The following is a 27,076-nucleotide window of genomic DNA, read 5'->3' as shown; positions in this document are numbered from 1 at the left end:
AATTGAATATGTAGTCAAGAGACATGTCTGGATGGGACTTTTGGTATTAAGAATCTTTATTACGTTTTAACAATAGCTATTATTTCTACAACTAAAAGCAAGTGTTAATTAAACTTCCACAAGCATTGTGAGCACCAACATTTTTTTTTTTTGCATTACCACATTTAATTCTCATATTAAGTCTCTGAAGTAGGTTACTGTTATTTCCAGTTCACTGGGAAACCAAGGCTTAGCAATGTCACACCTGCGTAATTCTGCCCCTGAACTTTGTAGTGGGAAGACTGCTAAGAATGACTGCCAGTGACTCGCTCTTCAAGAGGAGATCCTCATCACTGAGGTGGAGGGGCCTGTGAGAGGACCTAAATGAAGCCTCCAGAAGTTGAAGCCAGCCCTAGGCTGACAGCCTATAAGGAAATGGGGACATTAGCTTGACCACAGCAAGGACTGAATTCTGCCAACAACCTGAATAAGCCTGGAAGTAAATTCTTCCCCAGCGCCTCCAGAAGAGAGCTCAAACTGCTCAACTCCTTCTTCTTGGCCTTAGGAGACCCTAATGGGGAACCCAGCTAAGCCCACCCAAACTTCTTACTCACAGAACTGAAGGCAAGCAAATGAGTTTTGTTTTAGGCCACCTACTGAATGTCCCTGCTGGTTAGGGGCAGCTGTGAGACTGAGCTGCGGCCATTAGAATGTGGGCAGACATGAAACGTGTCCCTCCCAGGCCTGGCCCATAAAAATATCCAGCTTACTGTCCTTCATTCTCTTTCCTCACCTGCTACAGCCATGGAGGTAACTCCAGAGCAGCCTGGGGAATCATGTGTTAAAGATGGCAGAGCCTTCATCGGCCTGTGTCCCTGATTGTGGAGAGCAAGGAAGCTCTACTGACCAAACTCTTCACCAGCATGGGGTGTGAACAAGAAATAAATTTCTACTGTGTGTCTGCCACATGAAGCCAACATGAGCGTGTGCGCGTTTACATCATTTAGGGTTGTCCTAATACAGAGAAGGTTGGATAAGGTCCGAGAACTCAAGGTGAACAATCCAGCCATCTAAAGACCTGGAAAAAGAGAATTCCAGTCAGGGTAAACAGCAAGTCCAAAGGTCTGGAAATGGGAAGGCTTGCTGTATTTAAACAAAGAAATCTAAACAAAAAGAAAGCAGCCCGGCCCTACAGAAATAAATGGGAGTGGGAGAATAACAAAAGAGAAAGCTAAGAAAGGAGACGAGGGCCAGGAAGGGCTGTAGACCAGCATAAGGACTTTGGATTTTAGTTTAAGATTGGATGTGCAAGATGAAAGGAGTCCAAGATTAAATCCGGGTTTTTATTTCTGGCAAAAGGGTGAGTATTATTGTTAGTAATACCAATACTAATAGGATGAGTGTTCTCGGTCATGATCCTGAGGTAGGAAGCTCAGGAAACAGAACACATTTTATGGGAGGTGGCAGATACAGTGAATTCAGTTGTAGGAAGTTGGAGTGAAATGCCTGAGGCAGGCGTGTCCAATATGTAGATGGAAAAATGTCCACAGCTTAGAACAAATGTCTGAATTGGAGCGATCATCATCACAAGGATATGGGGCAGGGCGTTCCAAGAACCTTGAGAGAAACCAATACTTGTGGGTGGAAGGAACAGAAGAGAAGGATGTATCAGAGCCTGAGCAGTAACAGGGAAATTGAGAAGATGGTTGCCACAGACACCCGGAAAAGACTGTTCTGTGATGGAGAAAGTGATCAATAACCTGTCCAAGTATCATGAACTATACAACCCTCACACTGGCCCCAAATTGGCTCTGCAAGAACTTTGATAACCTGGTGAGAATGGTTCCAACTGAGTGGTGAAGTCGTTATGGAGCCAATAGAAGGGTCGTGGGTTGAATCTTGTTCCCCTAAAAGATACATTCAAGTCCTAATCCTCATATCTGTGAATGTGACCTTGTTGGAAAATAGGGTCTTTGCAGATGTGATCAAGTTAAGAGAAAATGTGACAATGAGTGTGTATATGTCCATGAATGACTGAAAAATTGTGCTGAACACTGGAATTTGACACCACATTGTAAAATGATTATAAATCAATAAAAAATGTTTAAAAAAAAGAAAAATATACAGGGGGTTAGGAAGAAAAGAAAGAGCCCATGGAGGTAGGGAACATGATTCTGAAAGGGAAAGAGGCGAGGCTGGGGGCATATGTGGGAGATGAAACTCAAACAAGGCATTTTTTCCCATGTTTGTCTTATTTTCCTTTCACACGTAAGAGACGTGAGCCTATCAAAGGCTGATGGAAGGAGCTAGCGAAGGAGGAGAGATAAAGACACCGGAAAAGTAGGGCTAACTGACAGAGGTCCTCACCAAGGCAGAAGAGGACCCAGAGGGGGACTAGCCCTCGGCTGGGGATGAGCAGTTCTTCTTTGTTTCCTAAGAGAAGGAGAAAAACCTCAGTTCTGATGTAGGAAAGGTTCATGGCAGCAAACTGAGGAATCTCATCCAAGAGTTTCAATTTGAGGTGAAAAGTGAAGTCATTTGCTGAGATTCAGAGAGGTCAGAGATTGAAGAACTGTGGACAATGACTGAAGAACTGGCAATGGCAAATGTGCAGCAAAACACTAGGGCGATAAAGAAAGGTTGACAGCATGTATTTAGAAGCCGATTGGACACTGGAGAATATTGGATACAAAAATGGCACCAATCTGTATGTTTATCGAATTCCTTTTTGGCAGAACTCAGGACCCCTTGGTTTGGGTGTCAAAAACCCAGACAAATCTATTGATCTAGTTTTGATGGGTTTTCACATGAATATATTGGAGTAATAAGAGGGCAAAAAAGTTGAGAAAACTGAGAAGAAAACTCAGGTTCTATCCTCTGAAGCTACTTTAAAAAGAAAACAGAATGCCACTTGAAGATGAAGGCAGAGATCAGGGAGATGCAACTACAAGTCAAAGAACACCAGAGATTGCCAGCAAAGCACCAGAAGCGAGGGAAGAGGAACGGAGCAGATTCTTCCTTACAGCCCTCAGAAGGAGCCAACCCTCCCAACACACTGATCTGGGTCTTCTGGCCCCAAGAACCGTGAGACAATACATTTTGGTTGTTTAATCCACCTAGTGATGCTCTGTGATGGCAGCCCCAGCAAACTTACACAAGTAGTTAACTGAAAAATAATTCGCTATGTATTGGATAATTAAATGAAGAATTCTAAGATGCTACAGGAACAGCCTACCTCATTAAAACTGTTTACCACATTTAGCATATTAATTTGTTCTGAATTATGCATCGGTATTTGTTGTCACTTACTTTAAAATATTAATTTACTGATTCTCAGTGTTTCTTTAATTTAATTCAATTCATCTCCACTCAGTTCCATAAGAGATTAGTTGATGCCAATTGGGTCCTTATTCCTATGGTACTTACTATAGAGATTATGAAAAGAAATAATGTCATTATAACGTTATAATGACTCAATACACTTACATTCTTGTTCGGGATCAATATTTCTCCCCTTTAAAATAAGTTAATATTGTAAGGCAGAATGTACCTGAAGGACAAATTTACAGGAAAATGATATGAAAGAATCTATGAATCAAAGGAAGATGTGCGAATTGGGCTGGATCATCAAATATGTGTAACATTTTGACAGCGTGGATAGTGCTTGAGGTATGAAGAATACCACACGTGATATTGGCTAGAAGGAAATGAGTACGGTGAGTGATCAACCTGGTTAAATATCAACCTTGTAAAGACTAGAGAGAACTGTAAGGTAAGTACTAATAGGTTAATGCAATCAGACTCCTCAAGTATCCACCTATTGTATCAAGCTTAATATATATATATAAATATTTGGGGAACATACTGTAAAAATTAAGCTTTGTAATATCCAAACTGCAGTAAATTTAAAAGATAAGAAGACTCCTTCAAGTAAAAGAAAATCAAACACTAGAATCCCCTTACTGGGCAATAACCACTGTTAAGACTTAAGCATCTATCCCTAACACACGTATCTGTGTATGTACGTATACACATCCGTGAATACGTACACATGTACACACGTTTTACTAAAAGAGACTCATGTATTGCACGCTGTCTGTTAAAATGTTTGTTTTTAACACCTCTCCCCGTTGTTAAATATCCTCCAGCATTGTAAGCTGTATGGCCACACAATATTCCACTAGTGGACATTTAAGGATTTCTGCTGGCATATGCAGGCCAGTGATTTCACGTGCTAAGTTCTAATTTCAGAGATGAAGCTTTTCTATAATTATTTCCCAGTTTTGGAATTGGAGGTGGATGTTTCCTTTTACAATTATTCCCATGGCTTTCTGGAAGGTAGGACTTTAAGAGCTGACACTGTCACTGCAACCGCCCAGAGGTCAGAGGGGTCAGGATACAGGCGCAGAAACACAGAAGGTTGTTCTACTGGCTCACTCTTCCTCCTACCTTCTCCAAAAAGAGAACACACTGTTTGATCCCATTCATATTAAGTACAAATACAGCAAAACAAATCTATACTAACAATGAAGGAAGAGGTCACCTGAGTCAGGCAACAATGGGAGGCTCCCAGGGGCCAACCATGTTCTGTGCTGTGACTTAGGTGCTGGTTGCATGGGTGTGTTCGGTTTGGGAATATTCATGAAGCCCTATACTTGAGACAGGTTCTTGGTATAAATTAACAATTCATTTAAGAAGTTTCAAAAAAAAATAAAATTAAAAATAATGGCAGCTCTCAAAATGCTCAAAGTAGCAGGCAGGCTCTATCTGTAAAGCTCTCAATGAAAGGACACATTTTTCAGGATTTAACTCCACTACTTCGCTAGCTGGATCTTATTCCCACTATTCCTCAGAAGTCCCTTCAAATATAGAGCCCTTTCCTACCATCTGAGACTAATATTCATCCATTAGGTTAACAAATCACAAGTAATATTTGGGTACAGATCTTAAAATATAAGTTTAAACGTTTAATTTCTCCACACACTTGTGCACTGTAGAAGCATCTTAAAGCAAGAATGACACTTCAGTTGTTTTGCTTACAGTTAACCACAACTGATATTTAAACATTCTGCACAAGTTATCTCGTTTCACTTGACCTTTTGTTATTAAGTGAACATGGCTTTTTGGAGCTAAGCATCCATTGTTCATTAACCCAAGGATCTGGTGTGTTGCTAAGCCTTAAGCAACTCTTCAGGAGTCTTTGATCACAGAGTTAGCAGCTTGGTAACTTGGCTTCTTTTCATTCTTTGGGCTTTTTCCCTTGTATCCTCATGGTTTCTTAGACTTTGTAGAATTTAATGCTGTCTGTCTGTGACATAAAATGGGCACACGGTATGACTTAGTTTGTAACAGAGAGGAACCACCACTCACAGATGAGATCATTGAGTTACCTGAAAACCCTCACATGCTGTCTCATTAATACTTTACCTTATGGATTAGAACACAAGCACGTTAACAGTACTCCCCTCAGTAACATTACTTCATGTAAGAGGAGTGATTTAGAATCACTGCATTGTGGTATTCAAACATGCAAAATGGGAGGAGGGTATAGCTCAGTGGTAGAGCGCATGCCAGGCATGCACCAGGTTCTGAGTTCAATCCCCAGTACCTCTATTAAAATACGGAAATAAATAAACCTAATTATCTACCCCCCCAAAAAAACCCAAAGCTGGAATAAATCTACAACTTGATTTTTTTAAATGCAAAATGAAAGAAAATATCAAGGTTAAAGTGAAGTTTTATTTTGCTAAGAGAAGATCTTTAATATCTTCCTCAGTGCGAATGAATATAATTTAGCTCAATTTGTAGTGTGTTGATAAGGTTCCTTACAACGCTTGGTTAGAAGTACCTAACCTTTAAATGCTTTTTATCGTGCCGCAAGCAATACAGCTTCTTCTACTATAAATTTCTCATCGTAAGACTTAAGTGTTTGGAAAGTTTAAGATGAACATTTCTATTTTGCTGTTTATACATGGTTCTTTTTGACCTTGGCAAATAAGACCAAAAAAAAAAAAAGTTTTAGCACTTTTAGTGACTAAAGGTTTAACACTTATTGTCTACCTGACTTTACCAGAAATTCACCTGCTTTTCCTCCCCTCTTCTCTTCTGTCTTTCTCTGCTCTGTGTCTCTCTCTAACTGCTGTCTTCCTTGTTTTACTAACTCAGTCTTACTGATCAAGAAGCTCTGGTCCTCAGGGCGCATCAGTGGGAAGATGCCATCCATGCTGCTAAAAATCAGCCAATTTGATGTATCACAGCACTACTACATAATATGAGACAATATACTTGCAAATATTCATGTTTTAAGGTTTGGTGTCAGGTATCATTTTTTTATGGAGTCCCTTAGACCTTTCCCCCTCCTTTGACATTCTAGTGTTTACAGGCAGCAATGGCTGAGGTTGGGTTAACTAAGGACAGTTCACGGAGTAAGAAAAGAACTGTCCAGAGGGATGACCATTCTTTCCTTCCAGGTCATCACAACTTACGTAAACCTCGCCATGCTGGGGGTTTACGTCTCCCAATTACTACCATCTTGCTATCCTTGTTTCCCAAAACTTTGGAGGCTTCTCTGAACCATCTCGCAAACTTCTTCAAGATTGCCAGTTTCTGGTAGGGTGCTCATTTAAAATGAGGATGATCTGGTTGGCTACAGTTTGGAGAGTCCTCATCAATCAGGATGCTATCAGCCTGAACTTTGAAACAATCCCAGGATGTTGAACAGTCTCACAAAAGGTTCCTTTTTTCTACCTCTTTATGAACGTACAGTACTCACACATATTAAGTGGCCTGCAATAGCTCTGCTGGTGATATCAAGTTAGGTCCTTCAATCTTTCGATAATGTTTTTAATCATAAGCTTTAAAGCACAACTGTTTTTACCTTGAAATTCTTAAAAATCTGTTATGAGACATAAATAAGAGATTAATGGAGATCTTGCAAAAAAAAAAAAAGATAAATGGCACTACCAGAACACCACAAAACTAGGGGAAAAATTAATTGAACCGATACTTTTGATAAATATTTATTTTTTGTGGAAGAAAAATGCATACTAGTTTAAGCTGTCATTATACTAACCTACAACCTATTTTTCATATTATTAGTAATACATAATGTGGTAGTTTATATTCAAAAATAAAACTAGAATGTATATACCTCATGTATTTATCCAGAAATACACCAAGGTTACTATGGTTACGAAAAATCCATTACCTTTGAATACAGAATGAAAAAGTTTGACTTAAAGTGTGTGCTATTTATTATAGCAGACATCAACAGCCTTCGGGAGCCTCTCTAACTGGATTCATTTTTCAGTGTCACAACTGACCCACCATACTACTAGCTTATGGCCTATGCAAGGCAAAAAATTTGAACTGTATGCATTTTTAAATATATTTTGTACTAACTCAAGGTGCAGCAATGCCTTTGACTTTTAATGCTTCATATTTAAGAGAAAGAAGAAAAACATTCCAGCCACCTTGACGCTAACTGGCTTTTGAATTGAAATGCATTTACTTTTACCCGAATCCACCATGGCGGCTGGATCCATTTTTTTTTTTTTAACCCATAATGGAAGAATGTTAGTTCTATGTGGAAACTTGAAAAGAAGCTACACAGAAATGGAGCAGGAGTGAGAAAAAAAAATAAAAGGTCGACACTTTGCATATTTGGGAGGGGACAGCAAGCCAAGTTATTAAGGACATTTTTGATGGTGTGGAAGGCAAAGAACTTTCAAAAGTGGAGAGGACTGTAACCAAACAAAACAGGGTATGAAACATAGCTCTCAAAGAAGTTCTAGAATTAATCCTCACCCCTATTAAATCTTTGCTCATCAGCAGAATCAAAGTAAAATACAAATGACTAATAATCACACAAAAAGTGTGCAGTAAAACCAGTAGTCAAACGTGTAAATAGAAATAAAAAAAATTTCAACTTGTAAAATTATCAAAGATTTAAGAATATAACATTCATTGCTGATGAACTTTTCTGGAAAACAATGTGAAAATGTGTATCAAATATTCTGTAAATGTTTGCTACCTATGACTTAGCTGTTCCCCTTTTAGAGCTCGAGCAAAGATTTATGTACAACAATATTTGCCAAAAAATATTTAAAGCAGAGGTTAAGTCAGAAACTTTTGAATGTTTCAAGCACTTAAATATATTAGTGTACGTTCGTTAGATGGACTGTGACATTATTAAAATATTTCAAAATATTTTTAGAAAAATCCTTAATGATATGGGATATATTCATAATTAGGGAATATGCAAGGATTCAAAATTATACATCATAGGTCAATTTTGCTAAAATGAATGAAATGCTAGAAGGAATTACATCAAACATGAAGAGCTTTTATCTGCATGGCGGGACTACCAGGTATCAAGTATCTGCATGTCTGAACTTCAGTAAGCATGTTACTCTTTTACCTGAAAGTTATTATCAACTATTTCTCTTCTCTAGTAGATGGCATCTTCCATTTCTCAGCCTATGAACTGACATTTCAGCACTGCACAGATCTATTTTAGCGACCCTAAACTCTGGCTACTACTGACAGCACCAGCTCTCATGAATAGAAGTCCCCTCCACAAACCACTCTGCATGGAAAGGACATTAGGTCACAAATATCCTGACACAAAGATGAGCAATGAGTACCAACAGCAGCTGAGATACATATTATGATGAAATGCGGCATAGATTTAAATTAGCTATAAAGGTCAAAGGGAGACCCAGTGGCCAGAGCGGATTTCTCCATCAGTTTTCTCCTGGCTGACTTCAAGCAGCCAGATTCCCTTTCCCATTCTGCTTTCTCTGTGATTCCTAGTGGAAAGGTAAGCCTTGAAGACACAAAGGACCTAAATTCTGTGCACATCACAGGTATAAAACCTTACAGTTCAGAGAGATCTTAAAGGCCATTTATTCAGCTGGCATGCAATTTGAGAATCTCGAGACAAGTGAACGGTCTGCCTGGGCTAATAGAGAAGACACTTTAGGATGCTGTTATGAACTGAACTGTGTTCTCCAGAATGTACACACTGAAGCCTTCACCCACAATGTGACTATATTTGCAGAGAGCGCTTTGAAAGAGGTGACGAAGGTGAAATGAGGTTATAAGGATAGGGCCCTAATCCAGCACGAGTGGTGTCCTCACAGGAAGAGGAAGAGACCCCAGAGGAGCACAAAGAAGAAGGGCCACGTGAGGACACTGGGAGTGGGAGGCTGTCTGCCAGCCAAGGAGAGAGGCTTCGAGAGAAACCAAACCTGCCAACACCTTGATCTTGGATGTCTAGCCTCCAGAACTGTGAGAAATAAATTCCTGTTGTGTAAGCCATCCAGCCTGTGGCATTGTGTGAGAGCAGCCCTAGACTCATTTCAGATGCTCTGGGGTTTGTAATCGGGCTTCCATCTCCCTTTCAGAGCTGTTGTAAGAAATAATAAAATGTGTTCAATATGTAAAATGTGTAGAGGTGAAAAGCATGGGCTTTTGAGGCCAGACGGACCCAGATTTGAATCTGTTCTTTCAATTACTGACTAGGATTTCTTGATGTCTCTGGGCCCGTTTTCTGGGCTATTATGTCAGAATCATCAGGTACAACTCTGAACCTCACCATCAAGTTTTTGGCTTAGTTCCTTACCGTAGTGACCAACACTGCATCCCTACTGGGCTTTGTATCCTCTGCCATTTGGAGATAAAGACAACAAGAAATACATTTGCTTGTGAGACACCAAGGAGGATGCAGCCAAAAATGTCATGCGTGTTATCAAACCGGTGAAGAACCCATTATCACTCCAGTTGGAAAAGATGGTTATGGACACTATAAAAATATTCCACTTTCTTTATATTATATTTGGGGCATCTATTATACTATGGCAACATTTGCAATGATCTTTTAATGCAGATACTACAGTCTTACGGGTCTGTTAATGATTCACCCCAATATAAGGCAGATTTGGTATCATTTCTGAGGTGGTATGAGAAACCACTGTGAATTCTGGCCTCCTCTCCTCCTCACACTGTCCTTTTTTCTGGCTCTGCACAGTGTCACCTCACATGGTATTCTGCACATTCTGGAAATCTTCAAGGCCCACACGTTGAGACCGACAATCAGCCACACCACTTCCCTCTCGACCGGAGCGCAGGGATGGGATCCTAGTTTCTTTGTCTCTGGTTTCACCCTTTTCCTCCACATCTTTTCCCTATTGCTTTTTCTTTCCCACCCCACTCCACTCTGCGATCTTCCTTCCTTGTTCCCATCAGGTAGCTGATTTCACTCACTCGTTTACTCAGCACTGCTTCTTCTCTGCCCACTCTGTGCTCAGTCGTGGAGATGCGGTCATGAACGAGACAGGCCCGGCCGCGTCCCTGTGACGCTCATGGTTTAGTGGGGCAAACTGACCGGTACACAGTCAGACTCATTCAAGACAACGCAAACCAAAACACAAGGCAAATGAAAGCTTTCAGCGAGCATGCAGGGGGCGTCAGAGAAGGCTTCACAGAGGCAATGTCTAGAATAAGCCTAAAACGTGTCTTCGCCATGACACATGATGATGATACGTTTGGCCCCGTGAAAGTCCTTTGTGTAATAATTGTAACACATGGGTAAAGTCTATTCCAGGATGTGTTTCCATTTCATCTGAAATAATTTCCATGGCCAATAACTTTTAGTTAAAATAATGCCATCAGATGCTCCTAGGCAAGTGTAATCTACTTATTTTTAGTATTTATTTTTCAGTTAAGTTCTCTTTATTAAGTGTTCTTTACTAAGAACATTCTAGGTGTTTTTCAAAATGAGTCCCCTTCAAAAATCCTGAAAATTGCAGTTACTTGCATTTTACAGTTTCAGAAACTAAGTCTGAGAAGTTAGGTGGCTGTTGTTAAGAGCACATTCTCTTCATCACAGCCAGAATGTTCGAGATCGTGTCAAAGTTTAGCACTCCCAGGCTGTGCGACGCTGAGAAAGTTGCTTAACCTTTCTGTGCCTCAATTTCCTCATTCGCAAAATAGAGTGAATGATAATACTGACCTCAGAGAATAAGTATTACAGAATTTTATCCAACCATGATGAATAAGATACAAAAGTAATAGTTCTTGTGTTCTGAAGCCTTTTCTACTAGAGAGGACACAAAAAATGTAAACTCTGAGAATTAGATGAATGCCATGGCCCTGCCCCCAAACGCCCTATTCCTGCATCCATATGTGTTGCCATAAAGTCATGAGCACTGTGTCTGGCTGATTCTCTGCTACCACCTGAGCACCTGGCATTAATGTGAAGGAGTGAATATATAAACAATTAATCCTGCCTCTGACTCTAACCTGTTGTGATCTTTTATGAAGAATTTAATCTCTCTGAGGCCTCAGTTTTTCATCAATTAATATTTGATTAATTATATCTCACCTAAAAGTCACACATAGTATATAAACTATTACAAAATATATAACCACTACAATTATGATACAAATATAAACACAATTCAAAACTGGACAACGTATCTAATACAGGTAGGTCTCCTGTGTTTCACAAGGCTTCCACCCATTCACTTTACTGAAGTGTCATCACACTTTATAATATGATCTAGGCAGATCTACTATGTTTTTCTCAAATGGTCTACAACTGAGATCACACTGAGTCACACTGCTGAGTCTTAAGATTATTCCACATTCGTGAAGACTGTAAAGTTAACTCATGTGCCAGTGGTGTGTGTATGAAATGGCATCAATGACTCAACCAGTCACGGTGAGCCTGGCTGGACCACACCGGGCCCCAGCTTTGATCCTGTGATCAGTCAGAGGCAGAGGAGTCACATGCTGAGCTCTGTGTATCAATACTTCCCAAAGCCCCCTCTGCACCAGAGCAAAGGTGTATCAGTAGAAGGGTTCAGGCAAGACTGGCGGGAGCAACGGTAGAGAACACGCAGTGAGACAGCCTTGGGAGAAGCGGGGTGGGGAAGGGAGGCAACATGAGCCCTATTCCATTCTTCCAGCTTTGGCTTCACTGTGAGCATAACGTAACCATAAAGATCATGGAATTTTAGTGATGTAACAGGAAGCAAAAATAACTAACCCAACTTTTAAAACTGCATTCTCAGACAATGCTACAGTTATCTGAAATACACATATTAATTTGTAATTACATATATTTTTATATAGACTATAACTATTTACCGACACCGACAGAAGTCTTACCTGTGACTGTGTAGTTCTCTGCATCCCCTGAATAGATTAGCATCCCATCCATATATAAAGAGTACTGAGTTATAATACCATTTGCTTTCTTGGGTGGATTCCAGGAGAGTAACAAAGAATTGGGAAAGGATTTAGCTACTGGTGGCTGAACCTCTTGTGGGGCTGTGGGGGAGGAGAAAAAAAAGATTTATAGAGTCTAATTTTAGTTTACTTTTCTAATTCAAACTTTTCAGACCCAAACCAATAAATCATGGAATAAACCTGAAATCTCATGCATGGAAATGTTCCTGATTCGTGGGCAGCTTGTCAGTAATTGCTTTAGGAACAGTGCTAAATAACTGTCCCGAATTTATGAGAATTTGCATCAGTGATGGATGGGGAGTATTTAACACCAGTTCATTTGACTGATGCTTGCGTTACTTCATCAAAAGTATTATTAACCCATTATCTCTACTCGGGGCTGTGCTTATTACAGCAAATTAGACAGAATCCCTACCCTTGAGGAGCTTTTGATCTAAGATGAGCAATGCCAGTGAGAGTGGTTCATAATCGATATAAAAAAATGCATACGCAACCATAGAAATAGCCAGAAAATACAGAATTAATTAATTACATATGAAAACTACATTGTATATGAGTTTTTTTTTAAATAAAGGGGGCCTGTTCATTTCCTATAATGGTTAGTCAATTGGAGTCACAGGAACTAAAAAAGCTTTTAGAAATTGACACTAAACATACCCATCGTTTGGTAAACTGGTAATACCCTTAAGGAAAAACTAGAAATTGGGGATTCCTTAAATAATAGAAAGGAAACGGTGAACTGGATGAGGAGGAATCCCTCTGGGGTATAGCGAGGAAGTAGGTTTGAAGGGTACCAGGCAAAACCTGAACAAAGGATGTGTGAGATGTAGGATGACTTGTACCGTATTGAAGTTGGTGGAAGTAACTGTAAAAGGGGCTGGTGACACGTGCCTCCACAGAAGCAAAGACCTCTAAGAAAAACACCACTAGTCTTGGTAGTCTGGATGGAGAGAACGTTGAGAAAATGCCAAAGATGGGCCACTGAAGGATGGTGTAATCCAGGTGAGCGGGATCTGGTTAGGTCAAGTGCAAGGCATACAGGACAAAGGGCCACAGAAAGGGTTTTACGGACTCCTCTGTTCTGTCATGGTTTCATCAGATGGGCCATTGTGCTGCTCTTACACATCTTCTGTGCAAGTGGTACTTGCTTTAAGGATTTCAAGGGGGGGGGGCAGAGAAGAGCACCTGGGAAAGGACGGAAGGACAGATCCTGAAAAAGAGAGACTGGCAGACTCTTTTTTTTCCTAAAGATCAAGCTCTTAAGTCTCCTCCATAACTTTACAACGAGGCAGTAGAAGGAACGTGTAATTCCTCTCATCCAGGAGAGAGGAATGCGAAGTCACGATGTTTCAAATGTTTTGAGAGCTGTTATTTCTCCAAGTGATGCGTTCTGACGCTCAAGCACAGCTTTCGCTTCGGAGCCCTGAGATATGTTCTCTTTCTCGCTGCCTTCCTAACGTATGCTTTCGGAAACATTAATTTATGCCCACAGTTTGTAAGTTCGAAGTACAACAAAGTGAGACTTGAGTCAGAAGGAACCGGGTGGTGGTTAATAATGCTTCCACTGGCATCTGGAGGTTCCATCGTATGGAAGTAATCGTTGCCCGTGTGGGTGTTTAGCAGTTAAAAGAGACCATGGAAATCAGCCGTTTGATTCTCAATTTCATACTGTGCCATACAATCAATTCTTTTTAGTCAGACTGTCTCTAGATTTACTTCTGAGCCACAGTAAAATGAGGAAGCTTTCATTAATCTTTCAGATGCTTCGTATTAATGACAAGGCTCTTGCATGAACAATGTAACAGCAATTAAAAAGCCCATTAATCTGCATTACAGCTATTAAAGATGCATGTCATTAAAGGGTATGGAGTTTGATTCATTTTCGCACAACCCCCCTCCCCAAAAAATGGAGCAATTATGGCCTGGCAATGCACTTTGTCATCAAATTAGGTTGGGGTTTTCTAGCAAATGGCCTTGCAGCATTTAGCTCTTCTCCTATTTTATTATTCATGACTGCAATGTGGAAGTCAAGACCTTTGAAATTACTTTACCTTCTTGGGGAGTAGAGATGTTCAGCGCCTGTGAGCTCTCAGTACAGCCAGTCAGAGTGCAAGCAGCGAGGGTGACTGAGTAGCATTTGGAGGGCAGCAGGCCCGTCAATATGCCTATAAGAAAGGGGGACAAAAGAGGTTTGCATGTTTACCACAAGAAGCTAGAAAAAGTATTTTGTGTGTGCGTGTGTGTGCAAGAGAGGGAGGCAGAGACAGAGAACACAGTAACATATGCCTCTTTATTTCATTTTCCTGCCTGTGTGCTGACTGCAGAGCAGAGTGACTAGGGAGGAAAAACTGTGAGACCCACTTATTGTTAAGACCACTGCAAGCAGCATTTTCCCACATGCACTTCCAGGACACTGATTCCCCTATAAAAATGGGGGTTCCCCCTACAGTTCGAAAAGCAGAGCACAGCATATCTGATGGTAAAAACACACATCACCCTCTTCCAGTATCCTAGACCTCCCGCAGAAACCAAACCATTTAATTTTCTTTTACCTCACATTTCTCAACCGTATTTAACCAGAGAGTCCCCTTTACGCGACATCTATTAACACACATGAGGAAATGTTACTCCCAAGAGTGACTTCATTATTTTAACGGTAGGATACACGTCTATGGACTATTTGTTCATGTTGCAGCTAACAAAGATGCAAAGCAACATAGCTGAACAATTAGCAAACTGGATAATTACGTTTTTGAACTTCTACTCGCAAAATTATTAGTTTATTTAATTAAGACACCTGTCTTAAAACAGAAGCATTCCAACATTCCAAAAGAAGTGTTGAATTCACCTGACTTGGTTGTGGATATGTAAGATTTGTTCAGCAATTAAAAGTGCCTGCAGACATGAAAACCCATTTTGTTTACTGGTGTTTATAATCAGGGCAGCTCTTTATTTAGTTAATCCTGTGAATTAAAGACGTATTAAAAACATAATTTGTGTCTTTGCTTACCACTGATTTCACTGCAGAAGTTTTCTGAGCTGTTTTTTTATCCCTAATCACATAGATTGTCATCATTGATATAAAAAGATGGTCCTACTCACAGTATCCCTTTATTGAGGAAGCCTTGATGGTTTTAACGTGCTCATGTGGGTGACAACTTGCATCATTCAAGAACAAATTTTAATATATGTTTGCCCATTCCCTTTCCCCAAGAGAAAGAATAAAAAAATTACGAGAGCAAAGATGAGGACGAAGCAAAGACCACAGCCACTGTCTGTTCTGGCGTGTCCCACTTGCCGTCTGTCCCCAGCGCTGCCTGCAAGTCTTCATTCTAGCAGCTCCCCAGGCATCCCCCTGGGCTACCAAACCTTCTCCACTGCACTTGGCACCATCATCTGAGCTCGTGGCCAAAGACGACAGCAAGTCAATGAACTAAGACACGTACATGTGTAACCACCTTGTGCCAAATTCATTTCTTACTGATATCAAAACCCCTCCACGTTGTAACTTTCTGCTTCACCCTCACTCCTGCTGCTGTGATGGTCATTTCCTCTTGACTCTCTCAGACCATGACCCACATTCTGAGCTCATTCTTCTCAGCACTAAACGTCTTAAAGGAACGCTCACAGCATCACGTAGGCATCCTCACCATGGGGTGGTGTAGTGCTCGAGGGTAAAGATGCTCAGGCCAGACTGCCTGGGTTCAAAGGCCAGTTCTACCGCTGATATGTCATATGGGTTTGGGCAACTGCCCAGACCTCTGTGCCTTAGTTTCCTCACTTGTAAACAGATAATCATAGTACCTGTCTTGCACGAGAGGTCTCAAAGGGATAATACAGTATTCTGGGGATATTTTAGTATTCACCTCGAAGTGTAAATGAGTTTGGGAATATAACATACTCAACACAGAGCCGTGTAAGGAGAGAGCTCTAGCATGCGCCATGGCAGCCTCGGATGTATTATACTATCACAACCTAGCTTCTGCCTGTGCTATGCTATTAAATATTGATTTTTATCTCTGAAAGATCACTAGTGATCCCTTACATAGCAGACCAAGTAACCCTTCCTCAACCCTTATCCTCCTCTACCTACCGGACTCCCTCCTCGGCTTCCTTCTGCCACTGAATTTTCCTGAGTCCTCCTTTCTCTTCTTGACCGACTCTTCTTCCTTTCACAGTCCCTTAAATAGCTTTGCTTTGCTTTCTTTCTTTCTTTTCTTCCTTCCCTCCTTCTTCTTCCTTACTTTTTCTTTCTTTTCTTTTTTTTCAATTCTTTCCTCCCTCCCTTCCTTTCTTTCTTTCTTTTTTTTTTTTTTTTTACAAGGTTGGGTCCTCAGGCTTCTTTCTTCCTCTAAACACTTGCCCTTGTTAGTTCATCAAGCCTCATCTTTCATCTGTGTCTGCGGACCTCGCATCTCTCCCCCACACTCTGGTTCTGCATTTCCACCGCAGGCCACGTGCCCCACCCAGAGGTTCAACAAGCATTTCACTCTCAACATGCCCCCATCCAGACCCGACAGCCTAAACTGTTTTGTAAGCTTCATTTTCTTATGTTTTAATGCCTCCGTCATGATTACTAAATTCCAGGTTCAAAGCCAACATATCCTTTTGAGATAGGTTCTAGCCATTTTATCCTTTGAAAATCTTTGGCATCTGTCACGTCTCTCCCATTGCCAAACTCAAATCTACTGTAAGTCTAAATAAGATGAGTCACATGTATTAACTCGCATAATGCCATACTAACAAGAAATGAGTCAGCCCCCAGAAAACGAAACTTTTAATCCTAGAGGGAGCAAGAAAAATGTGTTGGGGCATGAGATTAGTTTCCTTTGTTTATCACCTAACCTAGGTGGCACTGCCTCTCCTAGGCTGGCCTGACCTAGCTGGGGCACAGGAATATTATGTCCAAAAAGACACACGGGTTGGAGACACGTTGGTGCTGAGATCTTTAGTATGAAGATGTGTGATATATCCAGATAATATTATCTTTGGGAAACATAAAAATCTTTCCATTATTTTGCAAAATATCTTATCCTGAGACACGATTTCCAAATCATAGCTGAAGTAAGTGTTGTAATTGCAACTGTTCTGTCTACTTAACAAGAAATATATTAACGGAGACTTTAGGAAGGAACATGTCAAACCAGAGACTGAGTTCACATTCACTGAATGGTCTCTGGTGTCTTATTTAACCTCTTTCGCCTTCACTCAAGGAGTTACTTTGTGTGTCTATGTGTATCATGAAGTTCCTTTGCTAATTTCTTCCCCTGTGAAAAACAGGCAATACTTCTCTCATCACACTTAGATTCTTCAGCTTTGTGCTTTGGTAGAGAAGTTAACCAAATTGTGTTTCACAGAAAACTCCTCAGATTCTTAAAGAAAGATGCTGGAGAGAAACGAGATCACCTTTCAGGCTATTTATCAAAGTGCTCACATTTTCCATCTCCAGGCAGGTGAAACAATAATCAAAATGAGAAAGGAGAGCGGCAAAACAGAAAACAGAAAATAGAAGAAGAAAGCTGATGTTTGGCTCTCACCAATGTTGAATCGCAGGTAGAAAGCTTTGGATGGCTTGCAAATCACACTTCTAAAAAATATGCTGTACTTTCTGAGCTGAGGTTGCATCTCTTTCCTATTTCCAGTGGAGATCTTGCTCATAATGCTGTGTCTCAGAGACACAACATTATGAGCAAGTTTGTCAAACCATCAGGATAATTTTCCCTAAATACAGGTTGGTATTATCTCCTTCAGTAAGAAGAGCAGTGAAAATAATGCCATTTGCAGCAACATGGATGGACCTGGAGAATGTCATTCTAAATGAAATAAGCCAGAAAAAGAAAGAAAAATACCATATGATATCACTTATATGTGGAATCTTAAGAAAAAAGACCAATGAACTTATTTACAAAACAGAAACAGACTCACAGACATAGAAAACAAACCTATGCTTACCAGGCTGGTAAGGGACAAATTGGGAGTTTGAGATTTGCAGATACTAATTACTATATATAAAATAGATAAACAAGAAGTTTATACTGTATAGCACAGGGAACTATATTTAATATCTTGTAGTAACTTACGGTGAAAGAGAACATGAAAATGAATATATGTATGTACATGTATGATTGAAGCATTATGCTGTAAACCAGAAATTGACACAACATTGTAAACTGACTGGACTTCAATAAAACCATATATACAAAGGTAAAAAATAGAGAATAACTACCTTAGCTCATCTCAAATAATCTCTTTGAAACATATGTCGGTACAGAAAATTTCTTAAAGTAATCGTCATATTTACTTAACCTCAGGTGTAAAAAGGAAAGCTATTTCAATGGTCAGACAATATATGTTGTCATCCACCCCACTCCACTACAAAGGAAAACTGAAACAGAATTAACCCTTTTTTTTTAAGATTCAGATAGTAAGTATATTTTGATTTAAAATACACAATAGGTCAGGGGAAATTTCATTTTGGTCAGAACAATCCAGAGGAAAATGTCTGATTTTTAGTATCCTCCTACCAAAACAAAGATGGCTTTAACTGATTAAAAAAAAAAAAAAAAAAAGAGCCCTGGGATGATTTCACATTCTCTCTCCTCTTGTCAGGTGACAATTAGCGTGGGAGAGGGGAAGAGAGTGGTCAACCACGTGGCCTCCACTAAATCAGAAGACTGTCAAAGCCATCCCATTATCTGGGACACATGGTTGATCCCTTTTGTTTCACAGTATGGAGGGTTTACCAGGATGGATTAAAGTTGATGCTTATAAAAAGTTCTGCTATTACCAAAGAATAACTATATTCTCTCCAAGACGAGGCAAGGTGGCCTTTCTTGGCTGTATCGCTAGACCATTGAGTGCTTGGCCAGATGGCCTCACTGTAAGTGCCTGAGTCACACTTAGATTATATACTCTCCAGAAAGACAAAAAAAAAGGAGTACGACTATGACAACATATCATCAAGAAGTTTTTTTTTATCAGCTTTCCTTCTATATGCTTCTGTGAAAGGGGCTACAGAATAGAACTGATCTTTACAAAGTTTCTGATTTAAGAGAAGATTAGCGCTAGACGGACCCTAACAACAATAACACACAGGTTAATACATACAGCCGACTGCCTGCCTACAGGCCCGGTGGACCAGGGCATTGATAAGATCCGGACCTCTCCGTGCAAGAAGATAGGACATCTACATTTAATTAAAGACAAAGGGGAAAAAAAGGATGACCATTGAAAGTGCATTTTAGCGTCATATTAAAAAGAATACTGAAAAATATACCGACTGACATAGTTCTAAAGGAATCCCAGAGAGAACAATAAAGCACACATTCTGTATCCACAGAAACCCCAGTAAGAGGAGTAAGAGGGGTGGGGCAGTCTCCTTGATGCTACCTGGGGTGTTTAAGATAAAGAGGTATCTCCTGACAGTGCAAACTTTTAAGACTGGTTTGGGTATAAACCTCCTTCTCTGGGAGACATCACAGAGGAGTCTTTTTTCTCTTTGAATTTGAGACTGTTCCTACCTCTGCTCAGGCCAGATGACCTCTCTCCAATTCCCTTTTGGCCACAGAACTCTGTGAAATCAGAAAATGGTCCCAACCATGTCAGGAAACCTGCCAGTCTCTTTTGATAATGGAAGAGGGTGAGCTGAAAAAACATTCAATAAGCATAAAGCAAGCATTATTGATGTCTTAAAAGTGTTAGTATCCCATGAAACACAGGAGCCTTAGTATCTGGATTAAAATCATTGGCACCAGCAGGACCAGAGCTCTCACATGCTAAGCGATAATGCATTTTGCATTAATGCTTAACATTGAGAAACCCTGACGTGCCACACCAAGGGAGTTTAAAGTCAAGTCAGTGCATTCCCTTTGAATTGCAGCCCTGTGGACCCTGGCGGGTGCAGAAAGCCCAGGCTGGAAGAGCCAAGCAAGTACCTGATTTAAGGAAAGGCAGCACATCACAGGAGGAAGTTTAAGGGCCCGGGGGCATATGGTTCCAAACTGTGTGCTCTGAGGATTTCCACCCAGCCCAGGGGAAGAGCCTTATCCTGGAGACTGGCAATTTTAAAAGTCCCTCACAGTGATTTGAGGAACTCCTGGAATGCAGAGGGTGTGTCCTTTAACCTCTTCACTTGTCCTATTTTCCAGCAGTCATTACAATGGTTTACCAAAGGTGGACACTAGATGTTTGACCAAAAAATAAAGACTTTTCATCCTCTTGGGTCCACCAGACTGTCTTCCCCCCTGTAAAAGAAGCCCACTCCCACCTTATAGTAGGGAAGAAGAAATCTGACTCCACGTTAGATCTGTTCCTTTGGCTCTAACCCTGTGCTCCGTTCTCTGCGCTTAGTCATGCAGGTTCTGCACCTTTTACAAAAGAATGTTGCCTGGAGCCTGAAATATGCAGAATAACCCATCCTCAAGGCTCTGACCTTTAAGGGTGTAACACTTTTCCCATTCATATAAAGATAAACAATTGCAGAGTAGAAAATAACTCTTGTTTTGCTGGAAGTTTACAGGCACATCATGACCCCACTACCTGGAGAGCTGCAAGAACAAAGCATTCTGACACCAAGAACTTTACAACAACCAACCACACCCTCTCCCCTTTTTAGTATAAAAGGAGCCTCAATTCTGACATGGGGAAAATGGTTCTCTGGGATATTAGTTTTCCATCTTCTTAGTCTGCTGGTTTTCTGAATTAAGTTGTTATTCCTTGCCCTAACACCTAGTCTCCCGATTTACTAGCCTTTAGGAGGCAAGCAGAACGAATCTGGACTCAGTAACAGCCCCACCCTTGCCAGGGAGCCAGCAAAGCAACAGACATGGTTTCTTTTGACCAACAGATGATTTCCAACCCCTTCTTTTCTGTGCTCTAACCTCAAAGTTTCAAAGGGGCTGAAGAGAAATATTAATAATTGGAGGAAGCTCAACAACCTAAGAGAAAATCATTGTGGGGTTGACACCAGCTGTGCAAGCTTTTGTGCCTCTAATAAAACTGTCTGCTGAGAAGCAGGAAAAGAAGGGCTTTGATGTTGAAATTTTATGATGAACTCCTCCGATGAAACGTAGACAAGTATAAATGCTCGGCCTGGAAACCAAGCCTGAGACATGGGGCAAAATGGCATCCTTTTCAAAGCCCAACACATTTTGGAGAAGAAAAAGGGACTCTGTTTCTATTTACATCCTTGAGCAGACTCCTCCACCCCACCCCCAGCTGCCAACCAAGGTGTTTGGCTGGCATCCACTGTAATCTGTTCTCCTTCATTATGTTAATCTGTGGGCGGAAAGATTTCTGTCATCTTTGAATCACTTGTACAGCAATGGTAAACACCTTGGCCTGTCTGTAATTGGACAGGTGTCTGCATTGATGTCACCCAGCTTTTAATTCAATTAAAGAACTGGCTGCTCTGTTCTCATTACCCACTCATTTCCACTGCACTTTTGAGTCTGGCGGTGAAATCTGCACACAGCCATCGCCTACCCTGAGTCCAGAGTCTGTGGTCCCCGTGCAAAGATCACGCATAATATTTCAAACGAACTCCAGCAATCCAAGTGTCTTTTCATGTTAGCAAAGGCATTCCGAATAATACAGAGAATTTGTTGTCCCTCTCTTTTTTTTTACTTTTAAATTCTATATTGTCTAAACGGTGTCTTCTACCTACTGGCCAGTAATTAGGGGCCATCCAGCAAAAAGAAAAGCAGTTTCTGGCTTCCCCTCCCCAGGGCTTTCCTCTAGCTCCAGAGAACTCATCAGAGTACAATGCTCTTATTTATTTCCTGGCATTTCACATTTGGATCAAGAAGGTGAGGGTGGGCAAAAGCAAGGCATTTATTAAGAGAGCCATCTGGTATGGGATTCCACACAAGCAGAGCGGAGGCTGCTACCTGGAGACACAGGGGAAGAACCCACTTTTAAAAGAAAATCAGCCAAGGGAAGGAGCACAGAAGAGAAGGGGACTTTTCTGGCTCAAGATTCTGTTACAGTGGTGAGAAATGCAATTTTTAAGTGTCCTACATCTCAGGATGAGTTCTGAGTGGCAAACCAACCCAGTGGATGGATGGAAGAGAGTAAATCGGTCCAGTATGCCGTGCTTTCTGTCCACTTAAAGGAACCTTGGAAAATAAAGTTCTAACACAGACATTTTGACATGGTGACCTCATGAAAATGAATAATGACATTTGTTAAATATGCATGAAAATTTAATGGTCTCACAGAGATTGGGGAACACACCCAGGATGCTTCTCCTTTGGTTGTTAGTAACCGCCAAAGGTGGCATTTATTGTTGTTGTGTTTGGGTCATATTTTAAATAACAATAAGGATCTATAAGATTTATAAAATGAAAGTCAATTTTCATTTTAACCAAAAGGTGGAACAGAAAATGCTCATACCCCAAACATAACGTAATCCTCTGGAAACTCTAAAGCTAACATTTTACTTTAATTTCCTGTGAAATAGACTTTCTGACCTTGTTTAAAACTTCTATAAGGAAGCATCTCAGATCAAAGACTAAACAGATTTTGACGCTTACAAATAGGAAAAGCAGTTTTTTAAAAATTTTAAAAATTAAATACAGGGTCTAATCCCAGTCTTAGAGAATGGTTTAAATAGTGATTTTAACTGATCTCAAAGCATTACCCAGCTAAGAGTCTCTCAGTAGGCTTATATCTAATGTCAAATTTTTAATCAGTGCCTTCACGGAAAGAACCACATAGTCTCTGCAATTTTCATTCTAATTCTATAGTTGGTCTGAAGCCACATCCACCTGTGTTAACTCTTTATCTAACATAAAGAGCTGACACTGAAACCATCAGAACTCTCCAAGAAAACATCGGACTTGACTCAGCAGGGAGGCAGGCAAGGAGACCGGAGGAAAAAGAATAAAGTGAGAAATGAAAGTCATTCCTTATTAATCAGTGTCCTACATCCCCTGCGAAAAGCCTCCGATAGTGCAGTCCCATCGTACAGAGGGCGCTGCTCTTGGGCAGAGTGCAAAAGTCATGCAAGTCCAGCAGCAGAGCTGAGGTTGGACCTGGGTCCAAGATCACTGCTCTTCTCATTAGACCTAAGCTCCAGTTCTGGCAGAAGAAAAAAGATGTGTTGAAGAAATATTACTAAGAATAATAGTACACTTATAGCAAATACTTAATGTAAATATATTTTTAAAATGTGTTAATAGGGTCAAAGTTATTACTAAAACCTACTGCATACAAAGTATAATCATTATCCCCCAAAATAAGCGAGTATATATATGTCCATAATATTCCCTTATATAAACAACTGATTCATAAGAGTCTTTATCAGTGTATATGTGTTTATGTGTGTTATTGGCTACAACACTACATATGTGTGTGTGTATATGTATATGTGTGTGTGTGTGTGTGTGTGTGTGTGTATATATATACATATAAAATTATGATTAGTTCCAAACACAATACAAATATAAAATGATCATGAAAGTTAGAAAACAGAAAACTTGAGGTGACTGTTCCATTTCTTTACCAAATCTGATTGGTAACCTTGAAGTATTTATATCCAGTACTACAGCATTGCTGACATGCCTAATTGATTATTGCTGTTCAGCAAAATTGATATATTACCACCATTTTTAACCATCATACATAATGTTACCAAAAAGAAATCCAAATCCTGCGCTGCAAATTCTTACTGCATAAAATAAAATGAGTTAACTTGTAAAAATCCCTATCTGAAGCTTTCACAATGTACAAGGAGTTCATTATGTATTCAGGAGAGTTAGACAAAGCTATTAACTCATCAACACTGCATTACCTGATGAAATTCTTTTACATTAGCTAAGCAGGAACATTACATCATTTCTATTTTTACTATTTAAGTCATGGGCCATATTTTTGCCTCGTGAATTTTTTCAGACAAATTTCTTTCAAGATTTACATTTAAAGAAATAGTTTGTAATAAACTACAAATATGGAATATTAATTTATGGAGTACTATAAACAATGGCAACGATTTGCTCAAAATTCATCTTTTAATACCATCTAAATGAATTTTTAAAATTTACTTCTAATGTTTGCCTATTGTGACAAAGACCACTAAATACCTTCTCATTGTATAGTCTCTTCTTCTACAGTAAAATAACAAGATATTTTTAGCTTGGCACATGGTCACTTTGAATAAGGACAACATTTTCCAGCATTTCCTATAGATAGGTATAGCCATGTGGCTAAGTTCTAATCATAGAATGTAACCAAAGGTGAAGGAATAACTTCCAAAATATGTCATGAATATGAAAGTCCACATTCTTCTTCAACCATTCCTCCTTCCTGCTGGATGGAAAGCAGACTGGATGGCTGGTGCTCAAGCAGCCATTCTGGGACATGAGGGAGAAGTACTGACAGCATAACAAAAAGGTGAAGTGTGTGGGTCCCTGAAACTGAGACTATCCACTCCTACATTGACCAATGGTGAACCTCAAGCCAGAGAGAGAAAAAGGTAATTTCACTAGTCACTGTTATTTTGGGTTCTCTGTCTTTGGAGAAAAATTAATTAAAAATGAAAAACTCATCTCTACTTTTTTTTTTCCCATAAACATTCATTTTTTGACATAATATTATACTTTAGACAAAGTGCTGCCTGTTATATATATTTTACTATCATTTTAAAAATTAGGGGGAAAAAAAGCAAATTGCCAAGGTAGGATCTAGCACTAGCCTGGAACACAGTAGACCATGTTTTTGTTTTTAATAAATGAATATTTTCTGCTCTGTGACATTATCAGCTTTGCAGCAGTATTGGCTTCCATTATTTTTGATTGCAAATATATAGTGCTTGAGTTCCATTATGAAGTCTTAAGTTCTGGAACTAATCTTTAGATTCTATTTATCTTAACGACATTTTCTCCCATTGGGAATATGTATATTAAGTTTCAAATATATATATATAAGTTGTGGTAGTTCTACACATTAGTTCATAAAATTAGCCCTGCTAAGACTCATCAGAAGCAGTAGTTCAAAACTCAATCCAGCAGGATAAAACAATAGTAACACTATGTAAACTCCAGAGTTAGTAGCAAAAAGCTGCATTGGTTTTTTAATCCATTCCTGCATTCCTTCATTCCTTAAAAAAAAAAGTGTACTGATTGCCTACCTTGTGCCAAGTTACTGAACAAGACTTAGAATAAATATAAAACATGACACTCACCCTCTGGGAGCTTAATGTCTATTGCAGTAATAGCATGAGGCACAAAGAGCGTTCACAGGTAGTTTCAGCAACTGTAGAGTAAGATTTCTCAGTTGAATAGAAAAAAAAAATTGCATGGTATTAAGGTTTTTATTAAGAGCATCTATCTAAAGGCTTCTCAGGTAAGTATAATAATTATATATAACATATACATAATATATGTGTATATATGTGCGTATACACACACATATACATAAAGAGTAGCGTGTTATTTACAGATTTACAGAAGGACTGATGGCTGGGTTTAAGTTCCAAAGTCAGGCATAAGGTAAAAATCACTTATGATTTACCAAGTCCCCTTGACAACTCCTTATATGGCCCATAAAGTGCTGTACATTTGATTCTGTGTATACCTCTAACTCTTCACTAATAAATGGTTCTCTAAGGTTCTGAGTTCTTCATTCTTTTTTATAGGCATCCCCACAATGTTTCACCTTTTTTGTCGATTGTTGGGAAACCCTAAAATTATTCACACATTCTTTCCTTCTAACGGATATTGAGAGTTTCAGGACTGGACTGCATTCTTTGCCAGTGAGATTATTTTCAAAGATTTTTCCACTCTTTTTTTCATGCCTTCCTCACTTCTAAATTGTGTGATTAAATGTATGTAACTTAAATACACAGAGATGAGACTCCAGTATGAGATGACAATTATATTTCACATGTTGAATTGCACTGGTCTCCTTCTTCTCTGAACTTAACAGGCATTTTGTATTTCATATATAAACGGTGAACTCTCTGCCTTTCTAGTGGGTATCATGGCCTAGGGGATGAGAGGGAGAGCTGGGCTGGTTAGAAATGCAGAATCTCACCATCTTCTCAGACCTACTGAATCAGAAATCTACAGTTTACCAAGATCCTATGTAATTCTCACATTCTTTTACTGGCAATTTTCAGAAGCACTGCCCCTAAAGGTCAGAGGCCCGCCTTACATTGCCTCTGTTTCTTCAGCTGCCCTTGTGCTGTTCTGCCCACAAAGCTAATGTAGTTGGAACAAGGGGCAAGACCAAACAAAGCAGGCATAAATTCAAGCCCTGCAGATGAAAACCATCCCATCTCACCTGGCCACTCCTCTCACCCCAGTGGTTTTCAATATGTGGTCCATGGATGTCTGTAAGAGAACCCACTGGAACACTTGGTAAAGGCAGATTTCTTAACCCTAGCCCCCAAATATAGGCTCTTAAGCATGGACCCCAAGAATTTATCTTTTATAAGCAATCCAGAGATCACCATATGACCCATAGAATTGAGAATCACTAGTTATTACTACTAGCTGTGGAAGAGACAGACAAATGAGAGATTCCCAGTATGGAACTCTTTTTTTTTTCAGGCACAAGAAGATTAATGTCCACCGTATATGAGGACTGAACCAGTTTTTGTAGTAAAAGCTATATTATCAATTGCATTATAAATTAAAGCATCTTTCTTTTTTATTTTTTTACAAATTTAGATTTGAGTCATGTGAAAGATTATTAGTATTTGGTTCATCAGCTAAACTGTAGTAAGTAATAAATATGATTAATTATTATTATCTGAAAAAGGAATATAACTCCTAGAGTTTAGGACAATCTAATGCAATAACAAAACTGAGAAAATAGCTTCTGTGTACCAATTACATTTCTA

General features: G+C 39.7%; 1 protein-coding gene across 1 annotated transcript in view; it reads right to left on the bottom strand.

Moving 5' to 3' along the window:
• Positions 1 to 27,076, bottom strand: part of USH2A (usherin) — a 640,561-nt gene that overhangs the window by 336,080 nt on the left and 277,405 nt on the right. Inside the window, exons 30-31 of the mRNA XM_032466772.1 lie at positions 14,286 to 14,399; positions 12,154 to 12,315 (exon numbers count right to left, since the gene is read on the bottom strand). Of these exons, the coding sequence (XP_032322663.1) occupies positions 12,154 to 12,315; positions 14,286 to 14,399 (276 nt within the window). The remainder of the gene's footprint in view (positions 1 to 12,153; positions 12,316 to 14,285; positions 14,400 to 27,076) is intronic.

This window comes from Camelus ferus, chromosome 23, assembly GCF_009834535.1.
Source record: "Camelus ferus isolate YT-003-E chromosome 23, BCGSAC_Cfer_1.0, whole genome shotgun sequence".
Taxonomy (NCBI): domain Eukaryota; kingdom Metazoa; phylum Chordata; class Mammalia; order Artiodactyla; family Camelidae; genus Camelus; species Camelus ferus.
Note: the sequence above shows the minus strand (reverse complement) of the source record. Positions and strands in the feature narration are given on the sequence as shown.